Here is a 17,047-nt window from a genome sequence, read left to right on the forward strand (position 1 = left end):
CCCCGCTATTCACCGAGATGAGGGGGCGATAAAGAGTAGCTCAGCCCCAGCTTGCCTCAGGTCTCCTTCATTCCCTTCTCGCATCAGGGCTGACCCCCAAGTCGGGGAAGGAAGTCCCCCTCAAACCTTTCGGGACAGCCTGACCAGCCCTGGAAGGGACGGAGCCGGCATCGCTTCTCGGCGCCCCCGCCCCCAGCCCACCTCACTGGAGGCACCAGGCGTTCTGGGCTGGCGAGCCTGTTTCCCCGACTGACTCACCTGGAGTGGAAGGGAGGAGGCAGGGAGGCCGCGGAGCCCCGAGGTCCAGGCGTCCGGCGGTCGCGGGGTTGCAGCGTCGCAGTGTCAGAAGTTCGCGGTAATGGGGGGCTTGCGGGGGGGGTGGGCACCGGCTCTAGGCTGGGACTGTCCCGGGGCCTCTCGGAGACCGCCCGCCCACGTGACCGCCCCAAAATATCCGACACATTTTCTCCCAAACCGCACACTGACTCTGCAGGCGGGGACACGGAAAATATTTTCTTTCTTTTTCTCCCTCCCCCCCCCACCTCCCTCCCAGCCTGGCTCCCTCCTCTCCCTCCCGCCTTCGCTCCTCCCTCCCCTGCCGCCTGCCCCTGCCCAGCTCCCTCCTTGGTGCCCTGGGGCTGGGGGGCGGAGAGTGGGTGGGAGGGGGGCTGGGCGAGGCGGCCCGGAACGCCTGGGTCCCTGCCCCTCCCATTTGCTGGGTTTCCGTGGCTCCATCCCCGGGAGGCCGGGCAAGGCTGGCAGAAGAGGTCAGTGTCCTGGGCCCATGATGCCACCCTTTCTCTCGGGCACTTTCCCCCTTCCAGCCATCTAGGGGGACTGGTTGAGTTCTCTCACCAGGCTATGATTCAGGGAGGCCAGTCTCTGGTACCTCCCCAGGGTAGGCAATGGGAGCTGTATCCCCGTGTGCCCAAGGGTGGAGTGATGGAGCAGGAGTGTGCTAGAGCAGATGCCACAGTCTTTGCCCTTTGCTTAGCCTTCTGCAGGTCAAAATAGTCTCATAGTCTGCTTACACTTGGCTACCCCAGATGCTCCTTTGGACCCAGGAGCAAACTGATTTAACTAGTGGGTATGAAGGCGGGTGGAGGGGGGTGGGGGGCAGCGCTGAATCCCAGGCTCAGACCTCCTCCCTCTCATCCTGCCTTCAGTAAACTCAGGGAGTTGGGGCAACTGGGTCCCTGGCTGCCAATCCCCACCTTCAGGCTTGGATCTGGAGTGGGAGAGGCTGGGAGGAGGGCAGGAGGAACTGTGCTGGGAGTAGGAGGAGTCTTGAACTGAGTGTGAGGGAGAAAGCCCAAGCAAAGGGTGTGTGTCTGCCTTAACCAGCGCCTCCCTGCCTGGTAGATGCGCCACGAATGTGGTTGACTCTGGGGGTGTGTGTGTGTGTGTGTGTGTGTGTGTGTGCGCGCGCGCGTGCCTGCACACACACTCACCCAGTCAGTGTCTGATGGGAATGTTCTCTGACTTCATCACGACCACCACAGGCTCTCAGTCCTAGAGTGGGAGGGAATCCAGGGTATCAGTCTCCATTCTACTGAGGACAGAGCAACAGAAAAGAAGGGGTCTGAAGTCCAAGCTCTGTGCATGGACGCCAAGCACTCCCACAGGCATAAAGGGTGGAAGTGAGAAAGTGTAGAACGGGAGCAGCAGCAGGGACTGGGCTAGGCTGGAGAGACACATGCAAAGGACCATCCCCAGCAACAATCCCAGGGTGGCCAGCACTGGGGACATATGCATCACGTTTTCCATACTGGAATTACTCTGCTCTGTCCTCACTGCCACCCTGGGAGCCAGGTGTCCTCCCTCTCGGGGGAAGGCCGCTTTTGGTAGCCAGAGTCAAGTGAAGGAGAGAGGAAAAGAAGGGGGATGCTGTGGTTACCTCTGGAGAACAGGAGACGTCAATGGGGGTGCAGACAAGGCCCTCCCTTTCACTCTGGGGGTGGGAAGAGCTGGGAATTTGTACCCCAGGGTCCCGTCCCCAGGTGGCCTGGCTGCAGTTGACTTTGCTTGGTTACCCTGGGAGCAGCTGTGAGCGTGTGGGAGGAGTGGGTGTCAGGGAGTTGGACCCAGGCATCCAGGCTGGGATGAGATGGCGCCCTGACTGTGTGGCAGGGATCTTGCCAGGAGGCCGCAAAGTTAACCCCTTCTGCCCTAGCGGTGGTGGCTGGGGGAAAGAGGGCGGGCCCAGCTGTGGTTTGTGAATGTAGCCCTGATTCCCCACCCCCACCCCCTCCCGGCACATCTGTACTTGGTTTACAGTGAATGAGTCTCCTGTCCTCCTGAACCGGGCGAGGGCACCACTCCCTCCCGGGCCTTTGGCCGGGCATCTTGACACAGAACCAGGCGCCACCCCCGTGACGCTCTCCCTGCTGGGTCTCCCCTCTCTCAACTCTTCCCCTTCGCCCTCTTCGAGGGCTTCAGTGCCTGGTCCCCAGACCAAGCGCTCTAACGCTGTGCAGTTAGGGTAGCAGATGGGGACAGGGAAGATAAAACAGGTGACAAAATACTTGGAGTAGCCTGGAAAGACAGAGCAGGTCTGGAATTCCCATCTGTCTTTACTCTCCTCTTCGTCCTGGTTTGTCTGTCAGTCTGCTCCTGTCCTTGTCTCTGGTGGGTGTTCGTCCATCCATCTGCCTTGGTAAATGTGACTCCGCCCTTCTGACAGCCTTCTCAGTCCCCAGCCAAAGACCGCAGCCAGGGGGCTATGCCCAAGAAGACCCGCCCTATGCTGGTTCCGCCCCTCGGGATTGCCGAGTCTCCGCCCCCCCGACCCCCACCCCCTGTCCCCACCCGGACCCAGTGGCTGGCATCTGTCTGGTGGCTACAGTGGTTTGGACGTCAAAGCAAAAACCCCATACAGGACTAAGGAACAAGGAAGAGGGGCATTGTGAGGGGTTCAGATTCTTTTCTATCTTGCAGTAGAGCCAGTCTTCTACCCAGGGATTCCGGGAAAAAGCTTGAGAGCCTCCCACTCTGCAAACTGGTGGAGAGAGCTCCCCTTGTTTCTCTGTCCCTTGGGTCATCCCTCTCTCTAGGTTTTGTTCTGTTTGTGGTGTCTACGTGATCATGGTCACCCTAGCAAATTAAAGAAGTGGTATCTTGGTGACCCAGAACCAGGCTTCCTTTACACCACTCATCCCAAAGACCAGAAGGAGAGATGGTGAGAGAAGGATCCAGACTTCTGTCCCACCTGCCCTGATTTTGATATGTTGCTGCACCCCAATTTTCACCTTCACCGCCTCCTTGCCAGCATCGGGACACTGAATAGATAATTTTCCCATGGCCAGTCTTGGGCTGAGAGGGAGGGCGGGGTATGTCCTATGCCATGCTCAGAGGGGGCTAGCAGATGAGGTTGGGGGAGCTCTGTTACAACCTCCAAGGACATCATTAAGGCATGGAAGTGCCACCGGGGCTTAGAGACCAGGGCACTCAGGGAGAGTATGATGAAAACATGTTTTGTACAACGTGTCTTCTCCTTTCTCTTCCTCCCCCACTTCTTCCCCCTCCTCCCCTAAGCTTGTTTTGAGCCATGGCTGGTGCCTGCCCTACCCCCTGTGCTTGCTCAATTCCACCCCTTGTACCAGGCCTAATCTGCTGCTTGCCAGTTTGTTGGCTCTCCTGGTGAATGAGTTTGTGTGTGGATGGCCCTTACCAGCCTCAATGCTGCCCAGATCCCACAGAGAAGAAAGCCTTGATTGTGCAACACAAGATTTTAAGAACTAGTCTAAACAACTCTAGAAATTTTCCCCTTACTCCCCTAAACGTGCACCTTTCATGAATTCAACAAATCTTTATTAAGCATCCACTGTATGCCAAGCACTGTATAAGCCAGGGGAATACTCAGGTATGGTCCCTGCCCTTGCAGACCCCTAGGCTGGGGGAGGAGTCAGATGTCAACCAAATAATCCACAAAATTGCAAGTGATAACCAGCGTGGAGAAGCATAAGGTACTATGAGAATGGATAGTAGCAGGATTTTTCCCCCAGCCAAGGAGATCAGGAAAGGCTTCTGGGAAAAAATGAGGGGGAGAGTGGAGAGAAAGGAGGGCAGCAGAAGGCTGTGTACAAGGCCCTGGAATTGGGGTCCTGGCTTCAGCCACCCTGCTGCCCCAGAAAGAAGAGGGATCCTCTATTCCTGCTCCTTACCTAGCTTTGAATATGCTACAAAGCACCTCCTAATGGCCAAAGCAGGACCCTGGAACACCGGGTGACCCTGCCCTGGAATGATTCTACCCATTCTTTCATCTCCTCTTCCAGAAAGGGAAACAGAGGCACAGATATGGAAGAGGAATCCACAGCTTTAGACCAAGGTTATACACATAAAACAAGGCCCCACATCGTTGGCAAAGCCCTCAGGGTGAGTTTGCCCAGCTGGAGTCTCACCAGAGGCTCCTCTGAGCTGTTCTACCATGTACCCCACCCCCCCTCTGATCCAGCCCTAACCTGTCCTACTCCTGGAACAAGGAGCATGTCTGCCTCCACAGTTGCCTGGAGTGTGATGTGAGTGCTCCAGGTGTCTGCCTGTCACCATGTGGGTGAGTGTAACAGTCTGTTTTGTACAGAACCTCCTTCCAGGGGTTAGGGAATTACCTCTCCTCTGTCCACTGGGGATGGGGGGGTGCCTTCCACTTCCTTCTGCCTAGACCCCAAGGTCCCAAGGTTCCAAGGTTCTTCCTTTCTGAAGAAAAGCAATTGAAGGCTCTTTGGAGGAGGGAGCAGACTTCTTTGTGGCTGTAACTCCTCCATAACTGGCAAAGAGGTCATGGAACCAATGGGGTTAAGTTTCAGCCCTGCTCTGACCCACTTTCCTCCCTCTGCCCACATCTCCCAAGGCCAGGGTGTTGGGTGGGGCCAGTCTGGCACCCCTGCACCCATACCTGGGACTTCCCCTAGATGGAAATTCCCAGACCCTAGTGTCTTACCAACCTTGCCAGATCCCAACAACTGCCTAGGATATGTTCAGCTTCAATCAGATCACCCTGTCTGCCAGTTCTAGACCAGACTACATCTATGCCTTAGCCCCAAGGGCCCCTTGGATGTTGGCCCACACTCTGGGATTTTTCTTTTTAATATTTTACTTATTTTTAGAGAGAGAGGAAGGGAGATAATGAGGGAGAGAAACATCGATGTGTGGTTGCCTCTCACGCACCCTCAACTGGAGACCTGGCCTGCAACCCAGCCATGTGCCCTGACTGGGAACTAAACCGGCGACCCTTTGGTTCTCAGGCCGGCGCTCAATCCACTGAGCCACACCAGCCAGGGCTTGGGATGTTTTTTCTTTTTTTAAAGATTTTATTTATTTATCTTTAGAGAGAGGGGAAGGGAGGGAGAAAGAGAAAAACATTGGCCCACAACCCAGGCATGTTCCCTGACTGGGAATCAAACCCCAACCTTTCGGTTTGCAGGTCAGCACTCAGTCTACTGAGCCACACCAGCCAGAACTGGGATAATTTTTGATGTTTGTCTGCCCCTCCAAGTGGTCTCCTTTGAAGAGAAGATGTGATGTTGGAGGGAGGAGTTTAGGAAACTATCCTTTGTTGAGCACCTAAATGTTCCGGACATTGTGCTAGGCATGTCCATTATTCACTTAATCCATGCAGCAGTCCAGAGTGGTAGTAGTTATCATATTCATTTCACAGAAGAGGGAGTTGAAAACCAGAGAGGTTAAGTGACTTACCCAATATCACACAGCTAGGAAGTAGCAGAGCTAAGATGAGAACCCAGGTCTTAGGGATCCTGTGCTTCCTTTACCACAGACTTCCTCCTGTTCTGCAGCTGCGTGCCTCTCCATGGGATGAGAGACTTGGGGGAATTCAACTCAATCCCAACTCAATTCAATTCAGCAAATAGTTATTGAGCATATGCTATATACCAGGCAATGATAGGTGCCATAAATACAGGAAAGGTCTCTGTCCTCAAGGTCAGGTGAGAAAGGTAGGTATATGGACTAGGAATATCTAACTTCAACATAATGATTTGAATGAGGTGGCATGGAGCAGGAGAAGTGGTACTTTTATTTTCTCTTTCTGAAAGAGTATATAAATATATTATGTACAGAATAAATTGGAATAAAATAAATACCTATGCAACTGCTACCCAAAAAAGAGTATTTCCTATGTCTCAGAATCTCCCACATGTCCCATAATTCCTTCCCTCCCCCAAGAAGTAACCATCATCCTGACTTTTGTGATCATTATTTCCTTGTTTTTCTTTATAGTTTTAGCACCTGTGTTTAGCTGTTTTTGAGGTTTATATAAATGTAATGTTATTGTATTACTCTTTTGTGTCTTAATTATTTTGTTTGTGAGATATACCCAAGTTATTGCATATAAATGTCTTTTCCATTGTTGCATAATATTCAATTACATGAATTTACCACAATCTATTTATTTTTAAATGTCTGACTACAGTTGCATTCAATATTATATTAATATCAGGTGTAGAACATAGTGATTAGACACATATATTTTATGAAGTGTTCCCCCTAATAAGTCTAGTACCCACCTGGCACTGTGCATAGCTACTACAATATTATTGACTGTATTCCCTAGGCTGTACTTATGTCTTTGTGACTATTTTGTGATTGCCAAATTGTACTTCTTAATCCCTTCATCTTTTTCACTCAGTCCCCCAACCCCTCTCCCATCTGGCAACTCTTAGTTTGTTCTCTGTACCTATGAGTTTGTTTCTGTTTTGTTTAGTTATTTGTTTTTTAGATCTCACATTTAAGTGAAGTCATATGGTATTTGTCCTCTGTCTGACTTATTTCACTTAGCCTAATACCCTCTAGATTCATCCATGTTGTCACAAATGGTAAGATTTCATTCTTTGTTGTGGCTGAGTAATATTCTATTGTATATATGTGACATATTTTTTTAAATCCATTCTTTTAGCAATGGAGACATAGGTTGCTCCTATATCTTGGCTACAGTAATGAACATAGGAGTGCATATGTCTTTTCAAATTAGTGTTTTAGATTTCTTTGAGTAAATACTCAGAAGTGGGATTGCTGGGTCATATGATAGTTCTATTTTTATTTTTTGAGGAACTTCCATACTGTTTGCATAGTAGCACAATATTTTTTTTTTACTCTACTATTGGTGGATGTTTGAATTGTTTTCAGTTTGGTCTATCATAATGCTAAGAACATTTTTGTACCTGTTTCCCAGTATATAGATGCAAGAAATTTTCAAGGCTATAAAACTAAGAGCCAAAGTTATACATACAGGCAGTCTCAGTTTTATCAGATAAGGTCAAACTTTTTTCCAAAATTATTGTACCAGTTTCTCAGGAAGCAAAGCATTGTAACCAGGGGCAAGCATAGGATCGAGAAGACCCATACACTTTCTTGCTTAAAACCCTCAGTGGTTTTTCCTCTTTCTTGAAATAAGATCCAAGTCCCTGCTGTGACTCCCAAGGCCTCTGCCTTTCTCTCTACCTCTGCCATGACTCTTTGCTCTTTGCTCTTACTGCCTCCCCTCTGTGGGATTTTCTTCCACTAGATGTCTCCATGACTCATCCCTCACTTTCTTCAGGTCTTTGCTAAAATGTCATTTCTCAATGGCACTTTCCCTGACAACCGCATTTTAGATTGCAATCTCCAGCACTCCTTATCCCCTTCTCAGCTTTGTATTTCTCCATAGCCTCAGGCAGCTCTCCCATGATTGGTTAGGGATGGACTGCCTTTATCTCCCCCCAAACCCTTAAAGGCTGTCATACCTGACTATTTGGGGGCTGCCTGCCTAGCCGCCCCATTTGTTGAATCCACCTCTCAAGTCACTTTTTATCACATCACCCTGTTTTTTTTCATTGCCATTTACATGCTCTAAAATAAGCTAATGTATTTGTTTGTTTACCTGTTCAGTTTTAGTCTCCATCCCACATCACTCCTCATTTTTATGGGAGTTCCATGAGAGAGCAAACTTAGCTGTCTTATCCAGGCTGGTTGTAAGTCTCCCAGAAACAGCTGGGCATCCTCACACCTACACCTGGGATTTGCCCCTTCTGGAATCACCCAGAACCCAGGCATCTTCCCTCTGCTGCCACCTCCCACCAATATCCCTGGCTCCGCTTCAGAGTACTGCTGCTGCTGCTGCTTCCCTAAGTCCCCTCTGGGGGACTGTTTGGGACCCTGAGGCAGCCAGTGTGGCCACCAGGGCTAGAGAGTAATGGGCTGGGGTCCTTACCCAGGCAGGTGGCAGGTGTCTGGAGCTCAAGAAATACTTTTTGATTGAATAAAGGTGAAGACTTCAGAAACTATAGGACCTCACTAGGTGGAGGAAAGAGAAAAGGCACTCCAAGCTGAAGGAACAGTATGAACAAAGGACTAAAGGCATGAAGGTGCATGTCGTATTTGAAGAACATGTGCTGGTCTGGTGCAGTTGGAGAGAAGGGACGCAGGAGAGCATTGCTGGGAAGGAATGGAAAGGGGGTTGCTGACTGGGGAGATCTGAGCTCCCTGATGGATCAGCAAGGATCAGTAGTGTCTTAGGTTTAATCCTGCCCCCACCTCTGCCCTCCTCAGTCTGCCCATTCTACTCTTCCCATGCCCTCCCCTCTACCCAAACCCCAGCCTGGCCTCTCCTGCAGCTAAATGGACTTCTCTCTGGGCCTACGTTTGGGGCCTCAAAACAAGAAGGCCACCCACCAACAACCTCCTGCACCCTCTTTGCACAGCCTGCCAGCTGCCTCTCTTGGTCTATCCTGTCCTTCCTCTGCCTGTGCCTGCCCCTGCCCTGGCTGTCCTCCTCCCACCTGCTCCTGCGCTGCCTATCCCTCTTACACAACTACCTGCCCCTCCTGTCCCAGCCTCCCTGGCCCACCCTGCACCTGCGCCTGCCCTCGCTGCCCTGCCTGTCCTCCCTCATCATGTCCCCATAGTTCCTGTGTCCCGTGCTCTGGTCCTCACTTGACCTGTTGCCATCCCTCACTTTGCCCCATTTACCCTTGTTCCAAGGGCCGACCTGCCTGTCCCAGCTCCTGCTTGGACTACAGAGACAACTGTGGCTGTGGTCGAGGGCCTACCTGGGGGCCTCCAGGCTCCACTGGCCACTGCAGTTGCTCCTTCAAGGGACAACGCACCTCTCAGGGTCACTGTTTGATAGTCTAGGTGGACTGTTGCCCGTAGAGAGGCTGTCAGTCTTCTGGAACACTTCTGTAGCTGTTTCCTCAGACAGCAGGCAGAAGCTCTGGTTGGAGTGAGAGGGCTCACCTGGACCCCCACCCAGAAGGTAAAGGCAGAAGGCTGCTCAGAGCCCCTGGCCTCCCCCTCAGTCCTGGGAGTGGGAGCAGGCATCCACTTTGAAATTAGTTCCCGGGCATGTTCCTGCTGGTTCCAGAAACTCCTCTTCTGCAACTTTTGGAATGGAAAATCTTCTCAGAGTCTCTTCCAAGGGCTCTGAAGGTGAGCAAATTGGCTGTTTCCCCCTCTTGTCCACCTCCCAGGAGACCCTTCTTGGCTTCTCCGCAGTTCACATAGATAAGATAGATTCTTCCTCTAGAGGTGGTAGGATATCCTTTGTCTGGGGGCCATTTTTTGCCCCTTGGACCTTCACCCATATCCCTGACTGACCCAAGAATCTCTAAACTCCTTACCTCTCATCTTAAGTCAGGCAAAGATGACCGGTTGTTCTTGGACTAGAAAAGGAAGCTGAGAAGAGGATTTTTGGCTCTTCCCTTCCCTTGGATATCATGGCATCACACATGGTCCTTTGCTTCTAGGAATCTGGCAGTCTCTGCCTGGATGTCTTGTCTGACAAATCTCTGAGTGCTCACTTAGCCTCATGACCTCAATCTTCTAGGATTAATCCCATCTGCAACATCTATGCTCATCCGGCATGGGAGTGAAGGAAGCTAGGAACCCTTGACTCAGGTTCCCAATGATCCTATCCACACATAGCTAGTCATAAGTCCCCTGTCCCTGGGGGTGTTACTAGGGGTTTAAAGAAGACTCCAAGAGGAAGCTGGAAGTGGGAGTCCAGGTGTCTTCCCAGCGCTGGATCCTGAGCTGAGAGCCACTGAGCCACCCTCCGCATTTCTCCAATTCTCTGACACTAGTCTTCTTCAATCTTCTCTTTCTCAGCCTCCTTCTCTGGGACACTTCGTGGGTTTTTTTTTTTTTTTTTTTTTCCCCTTTCTATCTCTGTTTATCCTTCAGTTCATACTTCATTCTATCTTTCTACGTCATTCTCTCCATTTGTTTCTTTCTTTCTATAACTGGGACATTCTGCCTTAACCTAATTTGTGTCTTGACATGTGTATTCCTCACTCTCTCTCTAATTCTCCCTTCCTCTATTTCCCCTTCTAATTTAAAATATAATTAACATATGCATCTTTTTTCTTTCTCCCTTGCCTGTCTCAGTTTGTGTCTTCATGTCTACTTTCTTCCTTGGTCTTTCAATGCACCTCACATTGCTCTCCTTTTCTGTCCTATTCTGCTTCTGGGTGCATTTCATTCATGATCTCTCATTTCTGTTTCCCTCTCTGTCTTTCTCTTCCAGTCTTCTGTGTCTAGCTGTTTTTTCACTTCCTACCTCTCTCTGTGCCTCCCCATATCTGGCTTGTGCTCTCTCTCTCTCTTGTTCTCTCTTCTGCAGCTGCCTGCACACCAGGCCTGTCTCATGCCATCTTATTGCTGTCCAAGGGTCAGGACATCAAGCACTTTAGTATCTGTCTGTCCCCCACACACCCCATACACTGGAGTGAGTGAGGGCTGGATACAGGAGCCAGAATAGTTTCTCCTTTTCTCACCACTATCCAGGCCATCCATCCCTCTTGAGCTCTAAGCCCAAATTTAAAAAAATAATAATGCTTCTCCCAACTTCTTCTTCTGAAAGTTAGCAATTAAAAAGAAAAAGAATAAAGCATTTATACTGCTTCTCCTGTATAAACTGTATTTCAGGAGAGCCAAATAACTAAGTGGTGAAGAAAACATCTTATTTACAGAAGAATTTCAACTAATATGCAAGGAACATGGAATTAGAAAAATCACCATTTTGCAACTCTTAATGAAATAATTGATCAAAACAAGAATCTTCAATGGATGAAACAAAGATCATGGTTGATGGAGAACTTTACAATGGAGGGATCAAAAAGGTACAACCACACACTGTACACCTCCTGATCTGATGCAGTCTGAAGCACTCAGCTCCACCTATGAAGGGCTCTTACCAAAGAAAAACACTGAACATGATTCTAATAAAAACTTCAGAACAAATCTCCATTGAACGGGAAATACTGGGGACAGAAGAACAAATTAAATGACACAATAAGGAAGTAAGAAGACACATCCAGAATGTGGGTATTCTAAAGGAAATCTGACCCAATTTCCTCAACTACTAAATGGCTGGGGGGAAAGGTAAAAGGTGATGTAAAAAGACAACCACCACATGGAACATAAGGACAATTTTGGTTCTTGATTTAGACAACCCAGTTGTAAAAAGACATTTTCAGACAGTTGGGGACAGTTAATTATGGACTGGTTATTTGTGATGCTAAGGAATCAGTGTTGATTTTGTTAGATGTAAAAATGGCTTTGGGTTCATGTAAAAAGAAAAAAGGTTCCTATTTTCTATAGATGCATACTAAAGTATGGAGTGAAGTGACATATTTAATTTTAAATATTTTGGCAAATAAAAAAGGACAGAAATAAAGGAACAAAGTGACAAAATCAGTATTGTTGAATTAAGTATACAAAGGTTCATAGAACTATATTCTCTACCTTTGTGTATGTTTGATCATTTTAAAAAAAAATATTTTATTTATTTGCTTTTAGAGAGAGGGGAAGGGAGGGAGAAAGAGAGGGAGAGAAACAGCAAAGTACGAGAGGTACATCCATCAGTTGCCTCTCGCATGCGCCCAACCAGGGGCCCGGCCCACAACCCCAGGCATGTGACCCAACTGGGAATCAAACCAGAAACCCTTCAGCTAGCAGGCTGGCACTCAATCCACTGAGCCATACCAGTCAGGGCTGTTTGAATATTTTTGTAATAAAAGTTTTAAGTGATGCTCCTCTGGTAAACATGGTACCTAGTAACTCTCAGAACATCCTCCCCACCTGCCCTGAAAGACTTCCTATGTGTGATTCCTCAGACACAGACTCCAGCTCTCCCTGCCCTCTACTGGGAGGATGTACTAGAGATGGATTATGCTCACAGGCTGCCCTTTATCCCCTCCAGTCCTTTGCTGGCACATTCCTCATGTTTAGGACGTTCTCATCTGTGCCTCATAGCTAGGAAGGGCCAGGGGAACCTTCAAGAACAAACATATTTTGAATAGTTCTTAAAATAAACAAAAATAATCCCAAATAATGTAACCTTGCATTAAGTCTCTCTCTGTCAGGTGCTTCCAAACAAAAGGCAACTTAGTAATGGGAGAAAACTGGCCTCAGTCCTGGGAAACAGAAAGCAAGGAATGTTATGCCATCCTGTCCCATTCCCTACCTTTCTTTAGGATGACTTACCATCGCAAAGAAAAGGCCTCCAAGAATCAAGAGGCTGGGTATCATGAGTTCAAGGGGTTTCAGTCCGGGACTGGAATGAAGGACATTTGGGTCAGTCATGCTGTCACTCACTGAATGACCTTGGGGAAATCATGAATTTTGAGTCTGAGTGTTTCTACATGAATGCATGGGAACCACTAACCCTTTCTATTTTCTAGAAGTTTGCTTGCTATGGATAAAGACACTTTGGAGCTTGGATATAAATCTCAGCTGTTTCCTTTATCACAAGAATTTCTTGAGATGTAATCCTGGATCCTCCCACCCTCTACCTTCCAAACTTTAGTATAAAGAAAACCAGCATGTAGTAATCACCTGTACAACTAAGTGAATTTATTTAATCTTCTCAGAAACCATATGAACATGGAATTGGAATGATCTGAGTTGTAGTTCTGACTCTATTTCTTACCATGTGACTCTGAACATGTTACCTAACCTTCCCAACTCTGGGGAATAATAATAGTACTGATCTTATGAGTTGTTGTAACAATTAAATGAGATAATTCACCTATAGCGATTGGCTCAGGACTTCTCAAAATAGAGCTTAGGTACATAATAGCTGTTTGATAAGTGTTAAATGCTAATACAGACCAGCACTTTTTAGAGTAATTTACATGGATTAATTTATTAATTTATTCATCAAATATTTATTGAATGTTTTAAAAGATTGTATTTATTTATTTTTAGAGAGAGGGGAAGGGAGGGAGAAAGGGAGAGAAACATCGATGTGTGAGAGAAATATCGATGTGTGAGAGATACATCGATCAATTGCCCCTAACACGCCCCTAACTGGGGACCTGGCCCGCAGCCCAGGCATGTGCCCTGACGGGGAACTGAACCAGCGACGTTTCCATTCACAGGCCAGCACTCAATCCACTGAGCCACACCAGCCCAGGCTATTGAATTCTTTTATGTACCAGCAACTGGTTTAGGTATTGGAAATACAAGTGAACAAAGCAGATAAAAATCTGTAGGGAGAAACAGTAAATAAACAAACAAGTAAAATATATAGTGTGCCGGATGGTGTTAAGTGCCATGGAGAAAATACAGCAAAGGAGAGCTCATAGACAGTTATAAGGAAAGCAGGTAGATTACTGTGGTAGAGATGGTGTAGTTGCTATTTTAAACAGGAAGTCCTCTCTGATAAAGTGACATTTGAACAGAGAATTGGGGCACTGAGGGAAGAAACCATGTGGGTATCTGGGAGAACCAGAACCTTACAGGGCACAATGTGCAAAGGCCCTGGTGGTGACCAGTACAGATAGAGTAGGAGTAGGAGGGAGAATGGTAGATGAGGTCAGAGAAGTAGCAGAGAACAGGACAGAGGGGTTTGTAGGCCTTTGTAAAGATTTTGGCTTTTATGCTTAGTGAGATGGGAAGCCTTTGAGGAGGGTCTGGAGATCATACTAAAATTTTCCAAGGTTAACAGTTAGTAAGGAGCCGGAGGTGAGGGGTCCACGCCAGGGCTTGAAGTTCTTAACTCTCTGCTGCTGCTGAACTTTAGCCTTTTTATTTGGGCACTGCTCTCTTTTGACTTCAGATGAAGAAATTGGGACACTGACAAGTTATGTGGCTTGCCCGAGGCCAGACAGCTGGTTAAGTGACAGGGGTGGGATTTGAGCATTAGTCTGTCTGAAGCCGGAGTGCAAGTCTTTCACACCACACTGCCTCCCTCGGGTGTCTGGGCCATACTAACTTCTGGCTTAGAGGTGACTACAGTGAAAGAGCGGAGCACAAAAGAGGCCATCTCGGCTTAGGGCAGCGGTGTTCCCTGGGGAAGCTCCAGCCTCCGGTTCTGCGAGACTGCAGACATCTTCCCCGGCACAGCCACGCTCTCTAACCTACGGCACGTTGAAGGAGAGATTAAATGGGCTTTTATTTCGGGGTGGCCCCTCACGTATACGGAGTCGAAAAAGGGTGTCACGGGAGGGCGGCGGACGAAGCCGGACTGGAAACAGAAACCTCTCCCCACTCTAATAGTACCGCGACGCGCTCCCGGAGGTTGGCGGGACGCGGGTAGGAGAAACTAGGCGGAGCAGAGGCGGGGCTTGGGTGCCACGCCCCCACCACGTGACGGAACCATCATGGCGGCGGCCGGAGGCCTCCCCGGCTCCCGGAAGCAGGCCGTGAGGGGCGGGTACGCTGCTAGAACCCGAGCCGGAGCCGGAGGTAGAGCGGGCAGGGCAGCGGGCGGCCTGGAGCCGGACGTGTCCGGAGCGTCCCCGCAGACCGGGACAGCAGGTGAGACGGGGTCTGGGTAAGGCGCGAGCGGGTGTGGCGGCCCTGGGGCGCTGGACCGGGGCTAGGGGGCGCAGGGGGGTGCCCGTGACCTGGAGGATGAGGAATCCGAGATGCACGCGCGTGACCCTGAAACAACTCTAGAGGCCCGCGCGGGCGGGAGGGATGCCCAGGACAGAAGACCGAGACATTTAGGGTTAAAACGGGCTCCCCAGAGAGGATGGGAGGTAATAGAAGGATGTATGCAGAAGCTGTTATGGAAGAGGGCAGCAGCCCCTTAGTTTAAGGAGATGGGATTATTGAAGGGACTTCTTCGCTATGTCAGGCAAAGTTAGGGCGAATGCTCAGTCTTCTCCCCGATCCTCTTACCCCTTCCCTGCCCCACAGTGTCCTAGGAGACCGCTCTGGCGGGCCACTCCTCCCACCCACCCAACTGGTCCCTCAGGTCTGAGTTCTGGGGGAGTGGAGTTGAGGGGTGGGGAAGTGCATTTGGCAGGGGGGTAGGGTGGAGCTGCCTTCTGCTTAAACAGTCAGCCCCTTGACAATGCTGTTTGGGCAATGGATATGACTGTGAAAGCCCCTTCTTTGCCAGGTCGTCCGGGGGCCCGCCATGCTGGTGACTGCCTACCTCGTCTTTGTGGTCCTCCTGGTCTCCTGCCTGGGGTTGGAACTGTCAAGATGCCGGGCTAAGCCCCCAGGAAGGGCTTGCAACAATCCCTCCTTCCTTCGGTTTCAGCTGGACTTTTATCAGGTCTACTTCCTGGCCCTGGCAGCAGATTGGCTTCAGGCCCCCTACCTCTATAAACTCTATCAGCATTACCACTTTTTGGAGGGTCAGATTGCCATCCTCTATGTCTGTGGCCTTGCCTCCACAGTGCTCTTTGGACTGGTGGCCTCCTCCCTTGTGGATTGGCTGGGTCGAAAAAAGTCTTGTGTCCTCTTCTCCCTCACTTACTCTCTGTGCTGCTTAACCAAACTCTCTCGGGACTACTTTGTGTTGCTGGTAGGCCGAGCACTTGGTGGGCTGTCTACCGCCCTGCTCTTCTCTGCCTTCGAGGCCTGGTACGTCCATGAGCACGTGGAGCGGCATGACTTCCCTGCTGAGTGGATCCCAGCTACCTTTGCCCGAGCTGCCTTCTGGAACCATGTGCTGGCGGTAGTGGCAGGTGTGGCAGCTGAGGCTGTGGCCTGCTGGATGGGCCTGGGGCCTGTAGCGCCCTTTGTGGCTGCCATACCTCTCTTGGCTCTGGCTGGGGCCTTGGCCCTTCACAACTGGGGAGAGAACTATGATCGGCAGCGTGCCTTCTCGAGGACCTGTGCTGGGGGCCTGCGCTGCCTCCTGTCAGACCGCCGGGTGCTGCTGCTAGGTACCATACAGGCCCTGTTTGAAAGTGTCATCTTCATCTTTGTTTTCCTCTGGACACCTGTGCTGGACCCACATGGGGCCCCACTGGGTATCATCTTCTCCAGCTTCATGGCAGCCAGCCTGCTCGGCTCTTCCTTGTATCGCATCGCGACCTCCAAGAGGTACCACCTTCAGCCTATGCATCTGCTCTCCCTTGCTGTTCTCATTGTCGTCTTCTCCCTCTTCATGCTGACTTTCTCCACCAGCCCAGGCCAGGAGAGTCCCGTGGAGTCCTTCATAGCCTTCCTACTCATCGAATTGGCCTGTGGGCTGTACTTCCCGAGCATGAGCTTTCTGCGGAGAAAGGTGATCCCTGAGACAGAGCAAGCTGGTGTACTCAACTGGTTCCGGGTGCCCCTGCACTTACTGGCCTGCCTGGGGCTCCTAGTCCTTCATGACAGTGATCGCAAAACAGGCACTCGGAACATGTTCAGCATATGCTCTGCTGTCATGGTGATGGCCCTGCTGGCAGTGGTGGGGCTCTTCACTGTGGTCAGGCACGATGCCGAACTGCGGGTCCCCTCACCCAACGGGGAGCCCTATGTCCCTGAGCTCTAGCCCTGTTCCGGGACAAGGGGCCTGGGACAGACTCTTGACTTCCACCTCTCCAGGGATGTACAGATTTCTCTGTTACTGACTTTATAATTATCTGGCCCCTTAGTCTGTCCTTGGGGCCCTACTGCCAGTGCTTTGAGTTGGGGAGCACATGGGGGTAATGACCTGGAAAGAAGATGCCAAAAACTGCCTCTATGTTACTCCCTTTCCCATTTTCATTTAAAAATAAACACTTTTAACTGATCACTGATTTGATTTACTCATCTTGACCTTTAACCATCTTAGTAGTTTCTGGTGGGTGGGCAGCTGGAGGTTTTAAGGGTAGAGGTAGGGTTA

At 49.9% G+C, this 17,047-nt stretch overlaps 3 protein-coding genes across 13 annotated transcripts in view; 2 read left to right on the forward strand and 1 right to left on the reverse strand.

Annotated features, from left to right (window-relative positions):
* The window catches only part of RARG (retinoic acid receptor gamma), a 22,694-nt gene extending 20,064 nt beyond the window's left edge, over window positions 1-2,630 (reverse strand). For 2 of the 4 annotated variants that reach the window (XM_090273247.1, XM_090273248.1), the window contains exons 1-3: window positions 2,526-2,630; window positions 1,452-1,512; window positions 259-487 (exon numbers count right to left, since the gene is read on the reverse strand). The gene's annotated coding sequence lies outside the window, so the exon portion shown is untranslated. The remainder of the gene's footprint in view (window positions 1-258; window positions 488-1,451; window positions 1,513-2,525) is intronic. The other 2 variants (XM_090273249.1, XM_090273250.1) reach the window with 2 other exon arrangements.
* On the forward strand, window positions 264-11,663 carry LOC150011835 (uncharacterized). Of its 7 annotated transcripts, none has more exons than XR_016510471.1 (4): window positions 724-767; window positions 3,054-3,178; window positions 4,275-4,552; window positions 5,774-6,992. XR_016510471.1 is itself a non-coding variant. In XM_090273252.1 (2 exons), exon 1 carries the CDS (start codon window positions 8,611-8,613, stop codon window positions 9,124-9,126), a length of 516 nt encoding a protein of 171 aa, XP_090129378.1. In that variant the 3' UTR covers window positions 9,127-9,420; window positions 10,918-11,663. The 7 variants fall into 7 exon arrangements, 1 of the variants encoding a protein (XP_090129378.1); XR_016510470.1 differs by lacking the exon at window positions 3,054-3,178 and having other exon boundaries at window positions 725-767; window positions 4,275-4,374; window positions 4,502-4,552; XR_016510472.1 differs by lacking the exons at window positions 724-767; window positions 3,054-3,178 and adding an exon at window positions 264-355.
* Window positions 11,664-14,562: 2,899 nt separating this feature from the next.
* SLC61A1 (solute carrier family 61 member 1) lies at window positions 14,563-16,955 on the forward strand. Of its 2 annotated transcripts, XM_090275576.1 has the most exons (3): window positions 14,563-14,754; window positions 15,344-16,278; window positions 16,363-16,955. In XM_090275576.1, exons 2-3 carry the CDS (start codon window positions 15,362-15,364, stop codon window positions 16,712-16,714), a joined length of 1,269 nt encoding a protein of 422 aa, XP_090131702.1. In that variant the 5' UTR covers window positions 14,563-14,754; window positions 15,344-15,361; the 3' UTR covers window positions 16,715-16,955. The 2 variants fall into 2 exon arrangements, with proteins under 2 accessions (XP_090131702.1, XP_090131701.1); XM_090275575.1 differs by having other exon boundaries at window positions 14,564-14,754; window positions 15,344-16,955.
* The last annotated feature ends 92 nt before the right edge of the window (window positions 16,956-17,047 follow it).

The sequence above is a fragment of the Furipterus horrens genome, unplaced genomic scaffold (genome assembly GCF_987537825.1).
Source record: "Furipterus horrens unplaced genomic scaffold, mFurHor1.1.pri manual_scaffold_4, whole genome shotgun sequence".
Lineage (NCBI taxonomy): Eukaryota > Metazoa > Chordata > Mammalia > Chiroptera > Furipteridae > Furipterus > Furipterus horrens.

Bases quoted from the DNA above. Each gene is read 5' to 3' on its own strand.
- SLC61A1 (XM_090275575.1), top strand. From the start codon at position 15,362: ATGCTGGTGACTGCCTACCTCGTCTTTGTGGTCCTCCTGGTCTCCTGC.
- LOC150011835 (XM_090273252.1), top strand. From the start codon at position 8,611: ATGGACTTCTCTCTGGGCCTACGTTTGGGGCCTCAAAACAAGAAGGCC.